The 20,129-nt window shown below is 34.2% G+C and overlaps 1 protein-coding gene across 1 annotated transcript in view; it reads right to left on the minus strand.

The window, feature by feature from the left end:
- The window catches only part of LOC150101461 (hypoxia-inducible factor 1-alpha-like), a 388,828-nt gene that overhangs the window by 21,572 nt on the left and 347,127 nt on the right, over positions 1 to 20,129 (minus strand). Inside the window, exon 13 of the mRNA XM_090400802.1 lies at positions 15,915 to 16,537. Within this exon, the coding sequence (XP_090256928.1) occupies positions 15,915 to 16,537 (623 nt within the window). The remainder of the gene's footprint in view (positions 1 to 15,914; positions 16,538 to 20,129) is intronic.

Here is a 20,129-nt window from a genome sequence, read left to right on the forward strand (position 1 = left end):
GACTTTTATATATGTTACATTTAATAACATATGCTTCTATCATATCTCTTCTCTTATGCCTATTAGCTAGTTTTTGGAGCCCACAGACCTTCAATCTCTCCTATCTAAGATGCATGGAAAACATTTACTCTATTCAACTTATGTCATAACAAAGTAGAACAGAATATTTCAAGTGAAATTCATAACAACAGAACTCATGCATTATGTGATGTTAAAGGTGAGAAGCTAGGTTTGCAATACCATTAGAGACCAACAGGAATTAAACAGAGAATGACAGTTAAACAGTAACTTTGAGTATTATTATTATTATTATTAAGAGAGACCTCCAGTGAATCAGGAACTCACAGAGAGAGGCGATACTATTTACACCAGCTATCATACCTGTTCTTAAATTCATTCACGCTACTTGCACATACAAAATCCAACAGCAATCCATTCCAATCATGCACTACTCTATGAAAGAAAATTCTAGCCATAACCACCTTCTTGACAGCATTCATTTTAAACTTCCATGGATGCTCTCACATCCTTTCCCCACCCTCCATAAAATGAAAAATTCCATCTACTGAAATTCTGTATAGCACTTTCAGAAGTTTGTAAGTCTCAATCATATCACCCCTCTTTCTCTTGTTTGCTAGTGTCTGCAGTTTACAAATTCTCAATCTGTCTTCATAATTTGTATTCCACAATTCTGATATCATTTTTGACACTCTCCTTTGCACACTTTCTCTCCACTGTATCAAAGTCTCCATGGAAACCAGGAGACCAGACTTGCACACAATAGTCCAAGTGAGGTCTCATCAAGGCCTTGTAAAGAGGCAAAATGACATCCTTATCTTTACATGTGAACGTTTGTTTCAGCATTGCAATTATTTTTTGAGTTGTATTTGCAATCTTTGCTACAAGGCCTCCTCCTTGTCTGTGAGGAGTGAAATTTTTTTTTAGTTAAGTAAAAAAATCAAAGAGGAGTTTTGGTTTAATTGTCAGTTTTATGTATATGTAAGGTCAATTCTATTTCATGTTTTATACCGGTTTTTTGAATGATTACTTATAATATCTATTGGGGAATGCAGGTAATAAAAAATGCCTTACTTCTCATCATTCATGTTCTTTATCACTGATTTTGTCTTAATGGAATATGACCAATGAAAGGTAAGATACACACACACATCATTTAATCTTCAGAGAGTTTTTCACTAATACCATGAAGTAACTAGATAATCACTACAGGCAACCTAAAATAGATATGCAGCAGACAGCAGTAATTAGCTTATTTCTAACTCACTATGTAATATGTAAAATCTGACCATTAATAATGTATATTAAAACTTGGAAAGAAGTATTAATTTTCTCAAAATATTTTCAGAGCCAATCAAAATTCAGAAATGCACTAATGTAGTTATGTGTGCATGCTTAAGGATTTTATTTCATTAAAACTTTTTTATGATACTGAATGTTTTCCAATGTTTGCTTGTAATGGCAGAGAAGAAATCATTTGCTTTTTTTTTTTCCATAACAGCAATTCAAGACATTTTATACGTTAGAAGCAAAACATAGTGAAAAATGGTATTATTAATTAAAAATCTAATAATAAATGGCCTTGTATCATGCATGAATTGCTTCTTTACAGAATGATATACAAATACCCTAATACATAAGTAGTTAGCACATTTGCTTCAACACTGGTAGTTATACAAGGTTAAAATTAACCATAACATTAACAAAAGCTTATAAATTGGCCATACCCAGGAATAAACACGTTATTGTGATATATCATATTAGGCAACTGTGGTAGAGCACACCTAGCCTATCTTCTGATAAGTGAGATAGTTGCCTGATGTGAGCCAGCACAAAATTTTTCCAGCCCTGGCTACTGAGTATGTCACACCAGTTATTAGACTTATAGTACACTGAGGTATCAGTCTTCCGAGATATGCACATGCAATTTTTATATGTAATAATAATATTATATACAATGTTGATTTAAATGATCTGTTATTATTAGCATATAACTGGTCTACTAAATAAGGTAAATACTAGTCTGTTATTTATCAACATTTGGTTGAAAATAATATAAAAAAGAGCTGTTCAAACATCATTGAATATATTGTATTGTAGCTTTATTTATTAAATTGTTTAAATACACGTATTTGTTTTGTTTTATAGTGTGTTTTATTATCCCTAAATTTTTATTGCATATCATCTATACATAAAAATAAAGGGTTAAATTTATTTTAATACAGCAATCCCTCGATTAATGTGCCCCCGATTAGTGCATCATTTTTTTTCTATGTCCAAATTCGATTAGTGTGCCTATATACATCTTAAAATAAATGTTACAGATTTAAAAAATTTTTCTCTCTGTAAATTTTCATGGCTAACTATTTTAAAAAACCACTCACTGGGATGAAATAATTTAGTTACCAATTTAAAACATTTCACAAAGTGAATTTTAATGGCATACTACACTATTTCCATGTACGCTGTGTTCCAAATTTACCAACAAAATGTAATTCATCTGCTAATTACAGAGCCTTTTGATGATCATATCTCATCCCTCCTTTGCAACTGTTTTCCTTAATGTTTTCATGATGAAAGGCTAGGAAAAAGTAGCCTTTCATCATGAGTAAAAGAATCAGTGAGCAAAAAAAGTGAAAGTGTGAAAATGATTCGAAAAGTCATCTCATTGGAAGAAAAAGTTGGAATAATAAAGAAAAATGAACAAGGCGAGTTCAGAGCAAAGATAGAACAAGAACACAAAAATGGGTGAATCAACTATAAAGAGCAATTTTAAGCAAAGCTGCTGAATACAAAGAGAAAGGTATTTCTCTTTGTATTCAGGTTCATCATGCATGCAGACCACTCGAAATCAAAGTATTATAAGATTGAATTAGAGAAACTTCTTTCTACACAGATTGAAGATTGTAACCAAAAATGGATCCCGCTAAACACAGACTTTATTGAATCAAAAGCATTGAGTCCTTTTTGCAACCTTGAAAGAAAGAGCTATCAATGATGGAAAAGAAGAAGAATTCCACACTAGTGCTGGGTGGTTTGAGCATTTCAAAAAAGAGAAATGGCCTACATAATGTTTGAATCACAGGCGAAGCTGCAAGTGCAGATAACGAGGAGGTGGCCACAAATTATCCAGAGATTTTGAAGAAAATGGAAGAAGGGAAGGGGGGGGGGACTATTGTGATTAACAAATATTTAATGTCAATGAAACCAGCCTTTTAGTACATGATGCTCATTTACACATTACTTTCAGAGAACCAACCTACCATGTAAATCAAGAATTAAGTGTATGTTATTCATTAGCTTAAAACTGAATTTTTGGATGTCTCATGGTCATAATCATTACATGTTATAAATCTCTGTATCCTGTTTACAATTATGATGACCATAAAAATTAACAAAATTCTGCATACAATCAAACTTTTGTAAGAGCAAATAGTCTAGATATATTAGTGGGGTTATGCTACAAGAAACTGAAGACGCAAGAGATCTTGGCGTATTGGTGGATAAGAATTTAAAGTTCAAAGGTCACATAGCAAAAGTTGCAAATACAACTCAGAGGGGATAATTGCTATGTTGAAGCGAACCAAGATAAGGATAAGGAAGTAATTTTGCCTCTTTATAAGGCTTTGATAAGACCACACCTAGATTACTGTGTGCAAATTTGATCTACCAGGTTCCATGTATGGATATATAAACAGACTGAATAAGAGTTCTAATTCTGCTATGAGCATGGCTGTTTGTGAATATCTTGAGGTCACTAAATGAATTTCAACCATTGAGTGTGAGACCACCCTGTTCAAAAATTTCTGTGAGTTCATGGTATAAAGAAGCTGTGGAAAGGGTGGAAAGAAAAGTTACAAAGATTATATCCGAATTATGGGATTTAGATTATGAGGACAGATTGCAAGTATGTGGATTGCAGAGTCTGTTAACAGGAGAAAGAGGGATGATATGATAGAGGACTATAAACTTTTGAATGGGTGTTACAGCATTTCAAATGATAAAATGTTTCATTATATGGAAGGCAGGGAGAGAACACGGGGGGGGGGGGGGGGGGCATCCATGGAAGTTAAGGTTGTTCTCAGTGAAGAAAGGGGTAAGAGCTAGGTTTTTCTCTCCAGGAGAGCAGTGAGTGAGTGGAATAATCTGCCCTTAGGTAGTAGTGAGTGCATCTAGTGTAAATGAATTTAAGGGAAGGTATGATAACTGAGTGTTGGGTAATTTACAGTCTCTCTCTCTCGATGAGGCCTTGACTCCCTGGAGGTCTCAGATGATGATGATAATAATAATAATAAAATACTAGGTGAAATGGATAACATATCTGTTATCCAACAGACTGAATAAGAGTTCTAATTCTGCTATGAGCATGGCTGTTTGTGAATATCTTGAGGTCACTAAATGAATTTCAACCATTGAGTGTGAGATCACCCTGTTCAAAAATTTCTGTGATTTCAAAATCATAGAAACTGGATTACCTAACACTTCATCAACCCATAGTATGGTATGATGCAAAAAAAAAAAAAAAAAAACAGTACTGAACTTCAACTCCCATTTACTCCATAATATATATTGTAGTTATTCAGCACTTTTCTTTTCTTTTTTTTTTTTTTTGGTGACATACTGTATTATCTGTGATAGATTTACAGCAATTTGGGGGTGACATATTAAAAAAAAAAAAAAGAAGAAAAGAAAAGGCTTAGGTTATGAAAAATCCTATCCTTAAGCAACAACAATCATGTAAGCAATATTACATGACTGTTGTAGATATGACAGTTTGAAAAAATTATCACCAAGAAGAAAATAAAAAACTATGCAAAATGAAAGATAGTGTTACATGTCCTACCTTAAAAAATCCAGTCACAATAATCATTACCTCAAAATAAATTTAGCAAAGAAAACAAAAATTAAGCTTTGACAAACAAAGAGCTAAGTTTTATAGTAGGAGCATCCCCCATTTACCAACCTGGCTTAAGATTAATGGATTTATTAAGAAAACAATTAACTGAATTAGAGTAACAAATCAGACATACCTGGATAATCTAAAGATGATGTTTAGTGCAGAATTTAAAATTAAACTGAAAAATAATGTGACAACAGAAAACAATCGAAGGTGAAACCAAATACATGAGCAAAGATATTAAAAAAGATAAAAGAAAAAAATAAAAGAAATTAAGGCAATGAATTCAGAAATTTTGAATTTAAAAAAAAAAATGATCTAAAAAAACTAAAACCTGTAGTAGCCAGCAGCATAAAGTTTTGCCATCAAATAAAGACAGAAAAAACTACTTAAAGAAGATGAAAAGATATTAGTTGGCTGGAGTAAGGCTGGTTCAAGAGTAACAGGAGAGGATGGGGAGGAATCTTTTCATGAGGGCAAGATTAGGAAGGGACTATGCATGTTTAGAGCACGCTGATTGGTTCTCATTGCTAGAGATTCTGAGCAGCATTTTCATTTTCTTGCAAATCAATAATTGAGGACCTTCGGCTCAAAGGGTTTGCTTTAATCATATGACAGGTAATCTTATTTCTGATGGAATTTTTGTTGATAAGAGCTTTCTGCTTTTGTTTGTGTTTTCTTCATGATAAGATGTAAATAGTCTGGTAAAGGTATATTGCAATCTCAGAAAAGTTCAATTAAATGTAATTTTTAAAAAAAATGGTGGATCTAACGTAAAGGTATGGCATCCAGACTGAATTAAATTTGTAAACAATGCTATGCTAATAGTAACAGATTGCTTGATTTTTTGTGGTCTTATGTTTTAGTAACTTCTGGACACATACCAGCCACTGAATTAGAAAAAACCTTTATGCAGATGTAAATAAACATCACTTACACAGCGTATATGCAAAATACTTGGTCGTGAGCCACCACATGTTCAGGCAACTATTTAAGAATGCTGTTGATCAGTAATCATCAACAGTGTTGATCACAATGGGAAAAACAAAGGATCTTTCAGAGTTCGATAAAGAGCTTATTGTGAGTGCCTGTCTGGCTGGAGTCACAATTTTGAAAACAGCAGAGCTGACTGGTTTCTCCAAAGGTGAGATATCCTGGGTATGATATCCTTTTCAGTGGAAAAATAATCTACATTGACTGTCTGTAACTGTGGTCCTAAGACAGTCTGTCAGGAATGAGATTGCCATCATCCTGTGTGCAGCAATTGACCAAAGCATTTAATAAAGGCTGTTCCCGATAGATATCTCACTGAACTACGTGCAAGGAATTGATGAGGATCAGTGTTGGAAGTCGCATGCCTTTACGAAAACCATTGATTTCTGCAAAGAAAGGAGAGTTCGTCTACAGTGGTGTCTGGAACACCGTGGATGAACACTGGTCCGACAAATCGTGGTATACCTTATTCTGTACTGATGGTAGGCAGAAAGTTTGGTGGGAGTCCCCATGAAGCAGCAAACCCAGCTTGCTTTGTAAACATCTAGAGGTGCCATCATGTTCTGTTGGTATAGAACACGTCCATGATACTGCTGGAAAATAAGGTGTCCTCCAAGGAACATATCAACAATGTTGGCAATCAGGTCCATCTTGCAGCATTGACTTTTTATCCAGCAGGGGACAATTGTTTCATGGACAACAATGCTACTGTCACACAAGAATTATTCAGCAGTAGTTCAGCAAGCATGACAGCAACTTCCACTCTCTTCCTCGACCACCACAAAACCTGGATCTGAACCCATCGAGATTGTATGATTACTAACTATTATAATAATGGAATTAACTCACGTAAATTATTCTTTATTCGTAGAATTTTCACCTGACTATCACAGGCATCATCAGTACAGGTACAAGGCTAATTAAAACAATAACTGTTATATTCACAAAGCGCCACCTAAGTAGCTAAGGTTAAATTTCCTAAATTTATTTAATTATTATTATTATTTTTTTTTAAATTATTTAAATTTAATTATTTAGTTATTTAATTATTAAGCTGACAAAAGGAAGGCTGTAGTCATCCAAGACAGAAAAGAATACGAGAGAAAAATATCGCTGTTACTCCGCAACTATTCGACTTATAGGCCTCTCACTTCAGATCCTACCGGTAGTCAAATAAAAAAGCTTAATGCCCTTATAGAAAAAAATATTGATATGGGATGAAGATAAAAAGAAAACACTAAAGACCTCCTTCGGGCGCCCACCGAGATTATATGGTCTTCCAAAAGTACACAAGCCAGGAATTCCATTAAGACTGGTTGTAGACTGTATAGGTTGTCCCACTTACAAAATATCTGTCAAATTTACTCAATTCTTCAACTAGAAGAACTGCTACATATATAAAATATTCTGCGGACTTCAGAAATAAAATTTCCAATCTGCATCTAGACGATTCGGAGATTATGATTAGTCTAGATGTTGTTTTGCTATTTACAAATGTTCCATTGGTGGACAGCATAGAATTACCACACCAAGAATTTCCTCCAGACATTGTCAAATTATTTGAATTTGTAATAAAGTCTGGTTATTTTTCCTTCAAAAACTAGTTATACCAACAAATCGAAGGGACAGCAATTGGTAATCCAATATCTCCTGCTATTGCCAACTACTTTATGGAGCATTTCGAACAGCGTATCTTTGACAACATTACACCCAGACCTAACATTTGGTTCAGATATGTGGACAACATTTTTGCCATATGGAAGGGCACCTCAGAAGAACTACAAGTTTCTTCAAAAATTAATGCACTTCATCCAAGGATCCAGTTCACCCTAGAAGTAGAAGTAAATAAGCAGTTAGCCTTTCTAGACCTCTTGATTCTTCACCAACCAGATGGTTATCTACAATTATAATTCACACTCTATAGGAAAGAGACTCATACAGGCCAGTACATCCCAGCCAAAAGGCATGTACTATAAAAACACTAGTTCATAGAGCCAACTCCTTTTATTCTTCAGAAGAACTTTTACAAAATGAATTACAGTATATTAATTCCTCCTTCATATTAAATGGCTATAAGAAGTCCTTCATAAAAAGAGCTTTAAGTAGTTGTGCTCTAGCATCTCTTCAAGTACAGAAGAACCTACACGTATACCTATCCCCTATGTACACGGGGTTAGTGAATGCATAGCTAAGGTGCTAAAACCACTAAATATCTGTGTGGCTTTTCGACCCATCAGAAAAATCTCCACATTCCTAATGTCTCCAAAGGACAAGCTCCCACATCTCAGCTATCCAGGTGTCTACCAGATTCCCTGCTCATGTGGATTATCATATTTCGGACAAACAGGAAGATCTGCTCAGGTCTGATTAGAAGAACACCAGTCGTACATCCAGTACCTTGAACCCAAACAGTCTGGAATTGCAGAACATGCCATCAACACCAGACATAGAGTTAAGTGGAACAAGACAAAAGTCGGTTCCTAATGGAACGGCTATACAAAGAAACATGTGAAACATTACTTCACTCCCCTAACCTAAACAGATCCGATGGTCTACGTCTTTCCCCCTTGTGGGAGATAGTACTTTATAAAGCAGCAAATCTTTCCTAACATATAATTGTATACACATATATATATATTTATAAAAATTAAAAAAAAATAATAAATACTTCAATTATTATAATTAATTATTATTTAATAATTAAATAACTAAATAATTAAATTTAAATAATTAAAAAAAATAAAAAATAAATAATAATAATAATAATTAAATAAATTTAGGAAATTTAACCTTAGCTACTTAGGTGGCGCTTTGTGAATATAACAGTTATTGCTTAATTAGCCTTGTACCTGTACTGATGATGCCTGTGATACTCAGGTGAAAATTCTATGAATAAAGAATAATTTACGTGAGTCAATTCCATTATTATAATAGTTAGTAATATGTCTACTCACGGTATTTCCTTACTGAAATCGAGATTGTATGGGACATGTCAGAGAAACAGATCCAGAAGCAAAATCCTCTTCTGTCAAATCTGAGTCAGTTAAAGGACTGTGTGGTGAAACTCCTGATATACTGTAGACATAGATACAATCCAACATGATATGGAATCTATGCAAAATTGCATATGTGCTGTAATTCAGGCTAAAGGAGGTATTAAATAAAAGTTTCTAGTTCAGTAGCAAGTATGTGTAGTTTATTATTGGTAGAATTTTTTAACTTGAATATTCAAAGATGTTATGAATATATGGGTATAAGTTTTTGACTTTCTATTTTGGGATGAGGGCACACAATTTTGTACCAAATGAATAGAACAGCACATTCTATTAGTTCTTGGAAGATATTGCTAAAAACATACCTTTCAGATCCTTTTATATAATAAGGATAACAAGAAGAAAATACAAGTAACTTCTGTTTGTGGCATGCATATTAATATGATCACCTGATCCAGTTAGGGACAAATGTAAATGCTAAGCCATGTGAGCTACAAAAAATTGTGGAAATCTGGGAATGGGTGATAGTGAAATGAATTGAAATTTGAGGAAAGGATGGTTATGGAACTACAATATTTGGTATACTACAATACTGCTTATTTTCTTCATATTTGACTGAGAATTGTAATCTATGGCTAAAGGTATTCAATGAATGAAATAGTTTTTGGATGATATTCTTCTTACCAATACATGAAATATTAGACATATCTTACTATAGTAAGAGATACCAATGAGGAAGGGATATAGAAATTGTGATGCCATGTCAGGAAAAAGTTTTGCGAGTTGATATATGTCATTAAGTCCTACTGCCTAAATGTCTACACGGTTAGTGGCTGTGCGCTCCACAACCATATGACTGGGGAAGGAGTGTCCCAGGTTCGATTCTCGTCAAAGATGTGAGGAATTTGAGGATCTTCCTCAGCCATAGCCAAGTTAGCCGGTCTTCGGCGCAGGCAGTAGGGTTTTTTCCGCCAGTTTATCTGGCATTTTTCATCCTGCAAGCAGGCAAACCGGCCCTACAGTCATAAATACTTACCACAAGTAAGTATTTATGACTACATAAATCTACAGTCATAAATACTTACCCCCCATGATGGGGGGGGGGGGCTCAACTCGTCCCAATAGGGACGGGGGAGATAAAGAGAGGAAAACTCCATACCAATAAATAAATAAACTGCCTAATTATTTATTTCCTCAACCTTCTATTCACTTACCACAAGTCCCTCCTTCACCTCTGCACTCAAACGCTGCATGATGTTATACTAAATTTATGAGGATGAAATACTTTAATGAACTGTTCATTAAATACCTCAACTAACCCTCCACAGAGTTAGCAGCCAACCCTACCATTTTCATTAATCAATATCTTCCCATAATTCACTATTTCTTCTACTGGCCATATATTGAAAGAACCCTCTGAGATTTTTCTTAGCCTGATTAGCTAGCTAACTTCTGCTTATAGTATACTTTTCATTCTCATCAAGTCACTTTCTTAGACTATTCTTAAGCAGTAAGTAATCATTGCTTCTCACTTTACACTGCCTCTATAATGTTGTCTTCTTCCAGATTATATGTTTGATCACTCGATTCATCCATACTGGACTAACCATACTTAACTGCCAGACATTTGCCACATTCAAGCATTGCTGTTGTTAAATCTTGACCAGTGCCCAAGCAGCACCTTAATCTCCTTTTCCCACCTCATTTCTCAGTTCCACACTACTGTTCCAAGTAGTCTCCTAATCTTTCTTTCCATAATTACCAAGTATTGTAGTTCCATAACTATCCTTTTCTCAAATTTCAATTCATTTCACTATCACCCATTCCCAGATTTCCACAATTTTTTGTAGCTCACATGGCTTAGCACATTGACAGCAGATGTTATAACTAAGAAACTGGGTTTATTTGGCCATCAAAAACAATAAACATACAATCACTATAGGGAACTTGTGACATCTTCAGGGTAAATAAACATTAGAATGATGAATGTAAAAAAAAAAAAAAAAAAAAAAAAGCTGAAAGAAACTGTTGTAGTATAAACAATCAAACCACACAAGGAGACAGTGACATGAGGCACACCTTGTGTTTAGTACTGTTTGAAGATGATTAGTTGAAAATTTCATGTCAGGTATTCAAAGCAATCTAATTAATGATTTCTAGGATTCATCACTCAGGATGAGTCCTTGGTTTTTATTAAGTGGACCATATAAATAACTGATGGTGTTGGATTCTTTAACCCAATGATAAAAAAAGTCATTGTCCAGATATGTATTATGTCAGTATTATGATATTTAATAGAAAAATGGTAGCCAAACCTGATGTCTCTTCTTTCTTATTTCAGAATTTCTGCAACTCTGACCACAGTAAGAACTTGCAGAAGTTTTAAAATAAGCAAGGAATATCACTTGAGATGTTTCTTAAGACCATTGCTTAGGGACCATCTTAAGCAATGCTCCTTTCTTATGTAGCTTATGAAAGAGAAGAAAAATTAGGTCTGGCTTACTAGTCTTTTATCTCATGATATGTGTTAAAAGACTGGTAAGCCAGACCTAATTTTTCTTCTCTTGACCGAAACAAAGGTTCTACGTCATATCTGGAAGATAAATTTTCTTCCTCATTGGATTAAAGAACCCAGCACCATCATTTATTCACATGACTGACTCAATGAAAACAAAGGACTCATCCTAAGTGATATCTGGAAATCATTAATTAGACTGCTTCAATTTTTTAGCTAATCATCTCAAACAATGCTGGAAAACAGATGATATGTGCCATACTTCACAGTCTTTTGTTGCATTTCAATTGCTCATACTACAATGTTTCTTTCAGCTTTTTATGTTAATTTTAATTTTTCACTTGTCAATATTATATTTATTTACCTTGAACCCATCAGTTTTTTTTTTTTTTAATGACCAAATAGACTCAATTTCATATACTAATGTGACTTAGCGAAAATGTACAATTGCACTTGCCAACACTAAATTAGCATCTCTCTTTTTTTTTTTTTTTCCTGGTAAACAGTGATAGTTTCTAATTCATAAAAAAGTCAGCTTGTGCTATTAGAGAATACAGAGACAAATGTAAGAAAGCTAAACACTATAAAATTAGCTAAACAAAAGTCATGGGAAGACTTTGGTAAGAACATAGAAAATAAATATCAGGAAGGTGACAAAATATTCTGGAGGCTGTTGAAAAAGTTCAGAAAGGGAAGAAAGAGTGCTGTAAAAGGAATTAAGAGATGATAAAGGTGACATGAAAACAGGATAAAAAGATATCCTTGATATGTGGAGTAATTACTTCAAAAATTGCTAAATGAAACACATAGCAATTCCTGATTGCATGCCTGTTGAGTAAAAAACACTCAACAGGCATGCAATCAGGAATACATATCCATACTTGAAGTAGAAAAGACATCAAATGCCTGAAATGTGGAAAGGCAGCAAGAGTAGATGATATTCAACCAGAAATGCTCATGTATGGAGGTACAAAAGTCTTGCAATGGCTGCACTGCATAATTCAAAAGGCCTGGACAGAGAGATTAATTCCAAATGATTGGAGTAGAGCTCTCATAGTACCCATATACAAAAAGGGAAATAAAACTGAATTACACAGGTATTTCCCTACTGAGTGTTCCTGGTAAGATTTATGCAAATATACTTGAGAAATGGTTGAGAAGGATTGTGGAAGGGGAGCTTGGTGAAGAACAAGCTGGATTCAGGCCAAATAGAGGCTGTCAGGATTAAATTTTCATTTTATGCCAAATAGTTTAGAAATCATGGAAATATAACAAAAATCTGTATTTAAGTTTTGTAGACCTGCAAAAGGCATATGACAAGGTGCCAAGAGGAAAGCTATTCAAAACTAAGTAATATGGTGTCAATGGGGCATATACTCAGTCTTTATTTGAGTTATGTCAGCAGTTAGAATTGAAGGAAGTACAGGAAGATGATTTGATATTCAATCTGGTGTCAAACATTATCCCCTCTGTTATTCATTATCTATATAGATCACATTATGAAGGAAAGCAGTATTAAATCTGATATCAAAATTGGAGATGTTAATCACTCTTTACTTTATGCAGATGATGTTATACTTTTAAATAAATCCTGTACATCTGCAAGATTCCCTGCCTAAATTGAATAACTGTTGCAATAGATATGGTATGAAGGTCAGCAATAACAAGACAAAGGCAATGAAAATAGGCAGAAGCATTGAAAATATCAACTGCATCGTAAATGGAGAACCTACAGAACAAGTAAAACATTTCAGCTACTTAGGCACAATTTTTAGTGAAGATGGTAAATTAAATATGAAGACAGACAACAGAATCAAAAAAAGGGTAGGAAGTCAACTGAATAAATTTATATAGAATCAGAGAGAAAGTAGTCAAAACACTAAATCAGCTGTATACAAGATGGTGTTCAAACCAATTTTAACATGGATCTGAGAGATGGATTAGAAATAAGACACTTGACCAAAGACCACAGATATGACAATTCTGAGAAAGATTAGGGGCATGAACAGATAGCATCAATGGCAATATCATATTAAAAATGAGGATATTAGGAAAGAACTTAACACTGTTAGTGCCAGGAATGTGTTAGCAGAGCTAATCTCAGGTGGTTCGGTCACTTAAATAGAATGGAAGAGCAAAGATTAGCAAAACAAGTGTTCTCTGCCTGGTTTGCAGGAAAAGACCCAGAGGAAGACTGAGACATAGGTGGATTGATACAGTAAAAAGTGCCTTAGAAGACAGAAAATATAAGATCTGATAATGTTGGAGTCTTGACAAGTAACAGATTAATTTGGAGGAAAATTGTTGATAAGTTAGTTAGTAACGATGTAAGTTCTTCATGTTTCACTATCATAATATCCTGTACACCCCTTGAGGGTACATGTCAGGAATTTGATGATGATTATGATGATGAAAAAAAAAAAAAAAAAAAAAAAGAAGGAAATAAAGGTGACTGTGATAACTATAGGGGAATTAGTATGCTAAATGCAGGGTACAAAAGAGAAGTTAAACACTATTGAAGAGGACAAACTACTAGAACAAAATGGATTCCAAAAAAAGCCAATCTTGAATATTCTACAAGGGTGGTCTGAAAAGTTTTTGGCCTAACAATGAAAAAACGAATTTAAAATTTCAAAACTGTTTTCATTTTTCAACATAATCTCCCTTAAGACTAATACATTTATTCCAGCGATGCTAAAGCACCATTATCCCGTCCATGTAGTGGTTCTCAGTAAGATCTGCAAAATACCCCTCTACAGCTGCAATTACCCCTTGATTCGAAGAAATAGGTGACCAGCGAGGAAGACTTTTAGTTTTGGGAAGAATAGAAGTCAGAGGGAGCCAAATCTAGGGAATAAAGTGGATGTTTCAACATTTCACAGTGCAGATCCCTTAATTTTCCCATTGCCAAAACTTTTTTTGTGGGCATGTGCATTGTCCTGATGAAAGATGATTTTCTTCTGCAAACCGGGTGAATTTTTTCATCTAGTCAAATATCTATTTTTTTTTTAAAAAAATATATATATATATGTTAAAAATACCAAGCTACTGGTTAATATAATGATGTAAGTTTTGGTGTAAGCATCTCAAAACACCGATGCCATGACCTTTCCTGCTGATGGAACAGATACCTTATTGCGTACTTTGTCTTCTTTGGTGCTGAACAACCAGCTTCTGTTCACTGCTTTGACTACTGTTTGGATTCTGGTGCGTAATGGTGAATCCAAGTCTCATTCATAGTAATAAATCAATGCACAAAATCAGTTTCATTCTTGTTAAAATGCTCCAAGCACTGTTCAGAAATTTTCATGTGAGTGTGTTTTTGATATGCTGTGAGCAAAGCGGATCACATCTTGTGCAAAGCTCTTTCATTTGCAATTCTTCATGCAAAATATATCCTACACATTCTTTTGAAATGCCTAGAGTCTCAGCAATTTCACGCACTTTGACTCACCGGTCATCCAATACCATATTGTGCACTTGATCAATGATTTCTGGTGTTGTTACACTTTTTGGACGTCCTTCACGTGGATCATCTTAAAGGCTGGTACGGCTTCGTTTAAACTCAGCAGCCCAATTTTTAATAGTTAAAAATGAAGGAAAAGAGTGCCCATAAACTTTTATGAACTTCGAATGAATTTCTTTTGCCATTAACCTTCTTTTACAAAGAATTTTATAACCACATGATACTCAATTTTATCCATTTTAAGGGATACAGACAACACTTTGGCTTGCGACAGCTGTATAAAACAAACTGCTTGATAGAATGACTTGCAATTTCACATGGATGCTTATGACAGATGTACCAACTTAGAAAGAAAAAAATCTTGCAGACAGTATTGCCATCTGTGAGTTGAGGCCGAGAACTTTTCAGACCACCCTAGTAAATTTATTAATTGAAGAGAAGAGAATTTCAAAAACAAACACAGATGGCCCTTAATTATGAAAAAAGCCTCTGATAAAATTAATAGAGAAAAAAATCGTTTAAAACATTAACCAATTTAAATATACCAAACCAGCTCCTATAGTCTATTAAAGAAATACATGCAGGAAATAAAATAGCAATCAAATCAATTCAGAACTAAAGTGCAGACTCCAATTTGAACTTAACTGTAGTTTTTTTTGATAGCTCTGTTGTTGTTAGTGTGTAATGTTTCTGTCGGTCTTTTTTGTATATATCTTTGTACACCTGATGAAGTTGGCTTACCAACGAAACTAGTTGTGTCTGTATTAAACTTTTATTCTTAATTATCTTGGTGGTTTAAGTCATTAAAATTACTGAACATATATATATATATATATATATATATATATATATATAACAATTCTTCCCTAAAAATAACAACTAACACTACTAATGATTATCTGAAATTTTTTCTGAAGTTAACTCTTTATATGCAGATATAAATGAAGCACTGCTTAATGCATTTTATTTTAATTAGTCACATACCTTCATTAGTAAAAATTAATGAAAATAAAAGCAATTTTAGATACTTACTTAAACAAACCAACCCATTATCAACTTTCAATCGTTTTGGGCTGTCTGTGTGCCCAGGATGACCTGAACTACTACGCTTTGGAGGTGGCTCTGGTGGTGATGGAAATGGCTGCTTCTGTTCAATGGATGTTTTTGGGAGTTCTAATACAGGCAACTCTATTTCCAATAGAGTTTCAGTTTTTGATGTCCCTGAATGATGATTAAATTGTTGCACATGAGGAGGAGGAGGATCTGAAGCAACTGATATAGTTGGCAACGGTATACCTCTCCTCCCATTGCTCATCGGTTTATTACAGGAAGGAGAAAGTTTAGTAGATGAATTTTTACATGGTTTACCATCCATAATAATAAAATGACCACCACTATCCAGTCCTTGTCTCACAGAAAATGTTTTTACTCTTTCACTTCTACTACCTCCTCCACCACCACCCCCTCCACTGCCACCCCCTCCATCAATTGGTATAAGAGAGTCTTGCCACTTCTTTTGTTTTGTATGATCTGGTTCCCTAGTAATTTTATCTGTCTTTCCTGTATGATTCTTCTTAACACCAGACTGGAGAAGCGCAGCTAGGCTGGACTTAACAGGAGAAGACTTCCGACAAGATTTCTGTTCTGTTGATGAACTATAAAAGAATAATAAGAAATTTGAAATCATTACAGTTTTCAATTAATTACAAGCAATTCATTATACTAAATGAGAATAAATAAAAAGAGAATTAAAGTGAAATTAAAAAAATACCTAAAAAGGAGACAAGTCTGACATTAAGCAGTATGAAAGCCTTTCTAAATAATTCTTTATCAAGAAATAAGAATTACCCAAAGACAAAAATGTTTTTTTGATATGCCTCTATGACAGCAATACAGTTAACATTAAAAATTCATTCATCATTGCAGGCCACCTGTGAGAAAGCTGAAGTAAGCAAAACAGCTGTTTTACTGACTCCAACTTTTCTGCATGAATGCCTTTATAATATCCCTATTACACTAACTAAAATTTGTTCAGAAGCAGCAGGTAGACAAAGGACATGCTACTATAATATAAGACAAAAACACTTGAGGAAACTCAGCCTTTTATATGAAATCATTTCCAGAGTCCTTACACAATCTTAAACTAACTGAACAAATATTCAAATGAAGTCCAAACCTGGAATGAAGAAGCAACAAAAATTCACATTCATTATGCTAGAATTTCTGGACTACATGGGCTTTTATAAATAATCCTATATCCAAGCTGTCAAACATCTATCTAATAGCACTTCTTGCCCTTTACAGGTTACTATTCCTCTTGCATAAAACTTTCACAGATTTCAAAAAAAATCTCTGGTACTGTTTTACTACTGATTCTACTGACATATATAAGAATTATTAGAGGAAAATTTCACTCCTGATATTGTAAAACTATTTGATTTTGCTTATAAAGCCAGTTTTTTTTTTTCTGGCATAAAAAAAATAACTTTTAATAGTAATAATAATAGTAATACAGGTTCTCCTCTCTCCTATGCTAGCTAACAATCATGTGAAGAAATCAGAGCAACACTATGTTACGTTGATGACATTTCTGAGGTCTGGAACTCCTCGTCAGTGTTTTCCTTCAAAGAATTAACTATCCGCCCAAGAATCAAACTAACTCAAAAGTGGAAGCCTACAATAACCTTTTCTTACATATCCTTATCCTAAGATAGCTAGATGGTAGCTTCTAATATTTTGTCCACTTCCTATTATCATCTTTCTCAAAAGTCCAGCACTATAAAACCTATAATTCATCAGTTTTCTTTCAAGTGATTGAACAAAGTGGAACGTACTTTAAATAGAGAGTTGCATGCAACTCTGAATACAATTCTGAGTTGTATGCTGAACAACCAACTACTGGCAGTCTAGTTTAGTAAGTCTAATGTTAGATCCCATTCTGAAAATTGTTTAATGAAGAATGTAATATCAATGTGATACTAAAAAATTATAAACAAACTTGTTTATAATACTAAAGGTGATAGTGTTTAATAACGATGCAAGACTAAGCTGTTGTAATCTAGTCATTTTCAGTCTTCCATGAGTAAGTGTGGTTAACAATAATCTATGGTGATCTCTCAATTATCTGATCTTTAAATGGGTTTAGTGTGTCAAATGACTTCCAGTAAGAGCACCATGTAATTCAGTTATCCATACTTATAGTTATCTGACTTGCAAACTGCTCCCCCATTGTGGTTGTATAATTGAGAGATGACTGTATTATTATAATTTTTATATTTTACTTTATTTAGTTTATTTACTTAACTTTATATTTAGTTGGTGCTAAGAGATACTTATCATGTAAATATAACTGGAGATCAATCCACAGAACAGACATCTGCAGCATGCATGTCAAAAAAATTGGTATGCACAGACAGTAAGTAATGAGAATATGAAGCGCCTGTGGCAAGTGTCTAACTTGCGCCTCCCTAATCCCAAAATGACAAAAATTTAGAAAAATTTAAACGTAACAAGTTAAATTTTACTAAATGCAATATGTTAATCAAAATGAGTTGTAGTATGTTGCAGAATTTGTGTGTTTAAAGCGATGTATTGCCAAAATTTAAAAATACAATATAAAATAGTGGATTTTTATATCTATTTATTTATTTTTATTTTTTACATTTTGCATCCAAACCTAGTTGCGCCTGTGGCGGGCGCCTCTTTTGGCATGCCCTCGTTACGGCACCGTGCACAGATGGAATGGCCACATGATTTAAACATGCGGCAACAAGGAATAAGTCTGGAATTGAAGATCAGAATCACAACAATTGGCTAGCTAGCTAGTTGATTTTTTCATACATAATAAAAAAAATTGGTCCCTAAGGTTTTGTTCTTTATAATAGTAGATAAACAGTTTTAAGTGATAATTCTTTAGAGAAATGCAGCTGTGGAAGGCAGAAGTTAGCCATCAACTTCATAAATGTTTATTATATTGACTACTTTACTAATTATTTAAACAATGCTCATAAATATCAGAGTAAGTGACCACAGTCAATAATAATTCTACCAGACCTACAAACCAAATGTGTCACAAAAAGAATACTGAGATCTTTGAAAGGAGTCAGTTTGTCTTTCCCTCATCCTCCCATCTTGGTTATATGTAATCTGGGTCAACAGATATTAGTATAAGAATTATCACTAACAGATGACAATTACATTGAAACAATGTTTTAGTATATTTAACATCTATATTTATCACCATCGATTTCCTGATATATATATATACACTCAAGGGATGTACAGGGTATCATGAGAGAGTACTACCTGATTAAGTTTAATTTATTACTAATCTCCTGTCAACATTATTTCTCCAAATTAGTCAGTCAGTCACTTGTCAGCGACCAATATAGTCAGTCAATTCTTAGAACTTGCATTTTTCTGGGAAAAAAAAAACTTTACCTCTGGTTGGAGATACGGGGTAGCTCCATTATCTACTAATCTCTGCTAAATTTGTATTGTCAAATCTTATATTTCTGTCTTCCATGAGACTTCTGAGTGAATCAATCCACCTAGATCTTGGTCTTCCTCTGGGTCCTTTCCCTGAAATCTTGGTATTATACACCAGTTTGGCTAGCCTTTCCTTTCTCAATCTGATTAAGCGATTCTACTAAGGAGGGGGGGGGGTCTGTAAAGTTCTGGTAAACACCTAGAACAAAAATGATATTAAGCAGATGATATAACTATCAGTTGGAAGGTTGTTATTATTATTATTATTATCCCAAGACCTCATGGAGTCACGGGGTAGGTCCTTTTATCACACACATCTCATCATACTGTGTCTTAAACACACTCAAACTCCTTGCAGACACCATGCTCTCAGGCAAGGCATTCCAATCATTCACAACTCTGCACAAAAAAAAAAAAACTTACCTCTCACTCCCCTACTCACACCCTCTTTATACAGTTACCAGGGATGACCTCTGGTTCTCCCCTGATTTCCCACTATTCTCTGTAGAACATCTCCACCATTGATCTTATAACAACCCCCTTACCAACTTGTAGGTCTCTATCATATCTCCCCTCTTCCTCCTCTCCATCAGACTCTGCAAATTGCATCTTCTCAATCTTTCCTCATACTCAACATTCCAGAGGTCAGAAACTACCTTAGTCAGTCACCTTTGGACCCTTTCCAACACCTCTTCATCCTTCTGAAAACCCGGTGACCAAATCTGGGCACAATAGTCCATGTGTAGCCTAATCAAAGCC

The sequence above is a fragment of the Typopeltis vanoorti genome, chromosome 11 (genome assembly GCF_054136105.1).
Source record: "Typopeltis vanoorti isolate ZY-2024b chromosome 11, IOZ_Tvanoo_1.0, whole genome shotgun sequence".
NCBI lineage: Eukaryota > Metazoa > Arthropoda > Arachnida > Uropygi > Thelyphonidae > Typopeltis > Typopeltis vanoorti.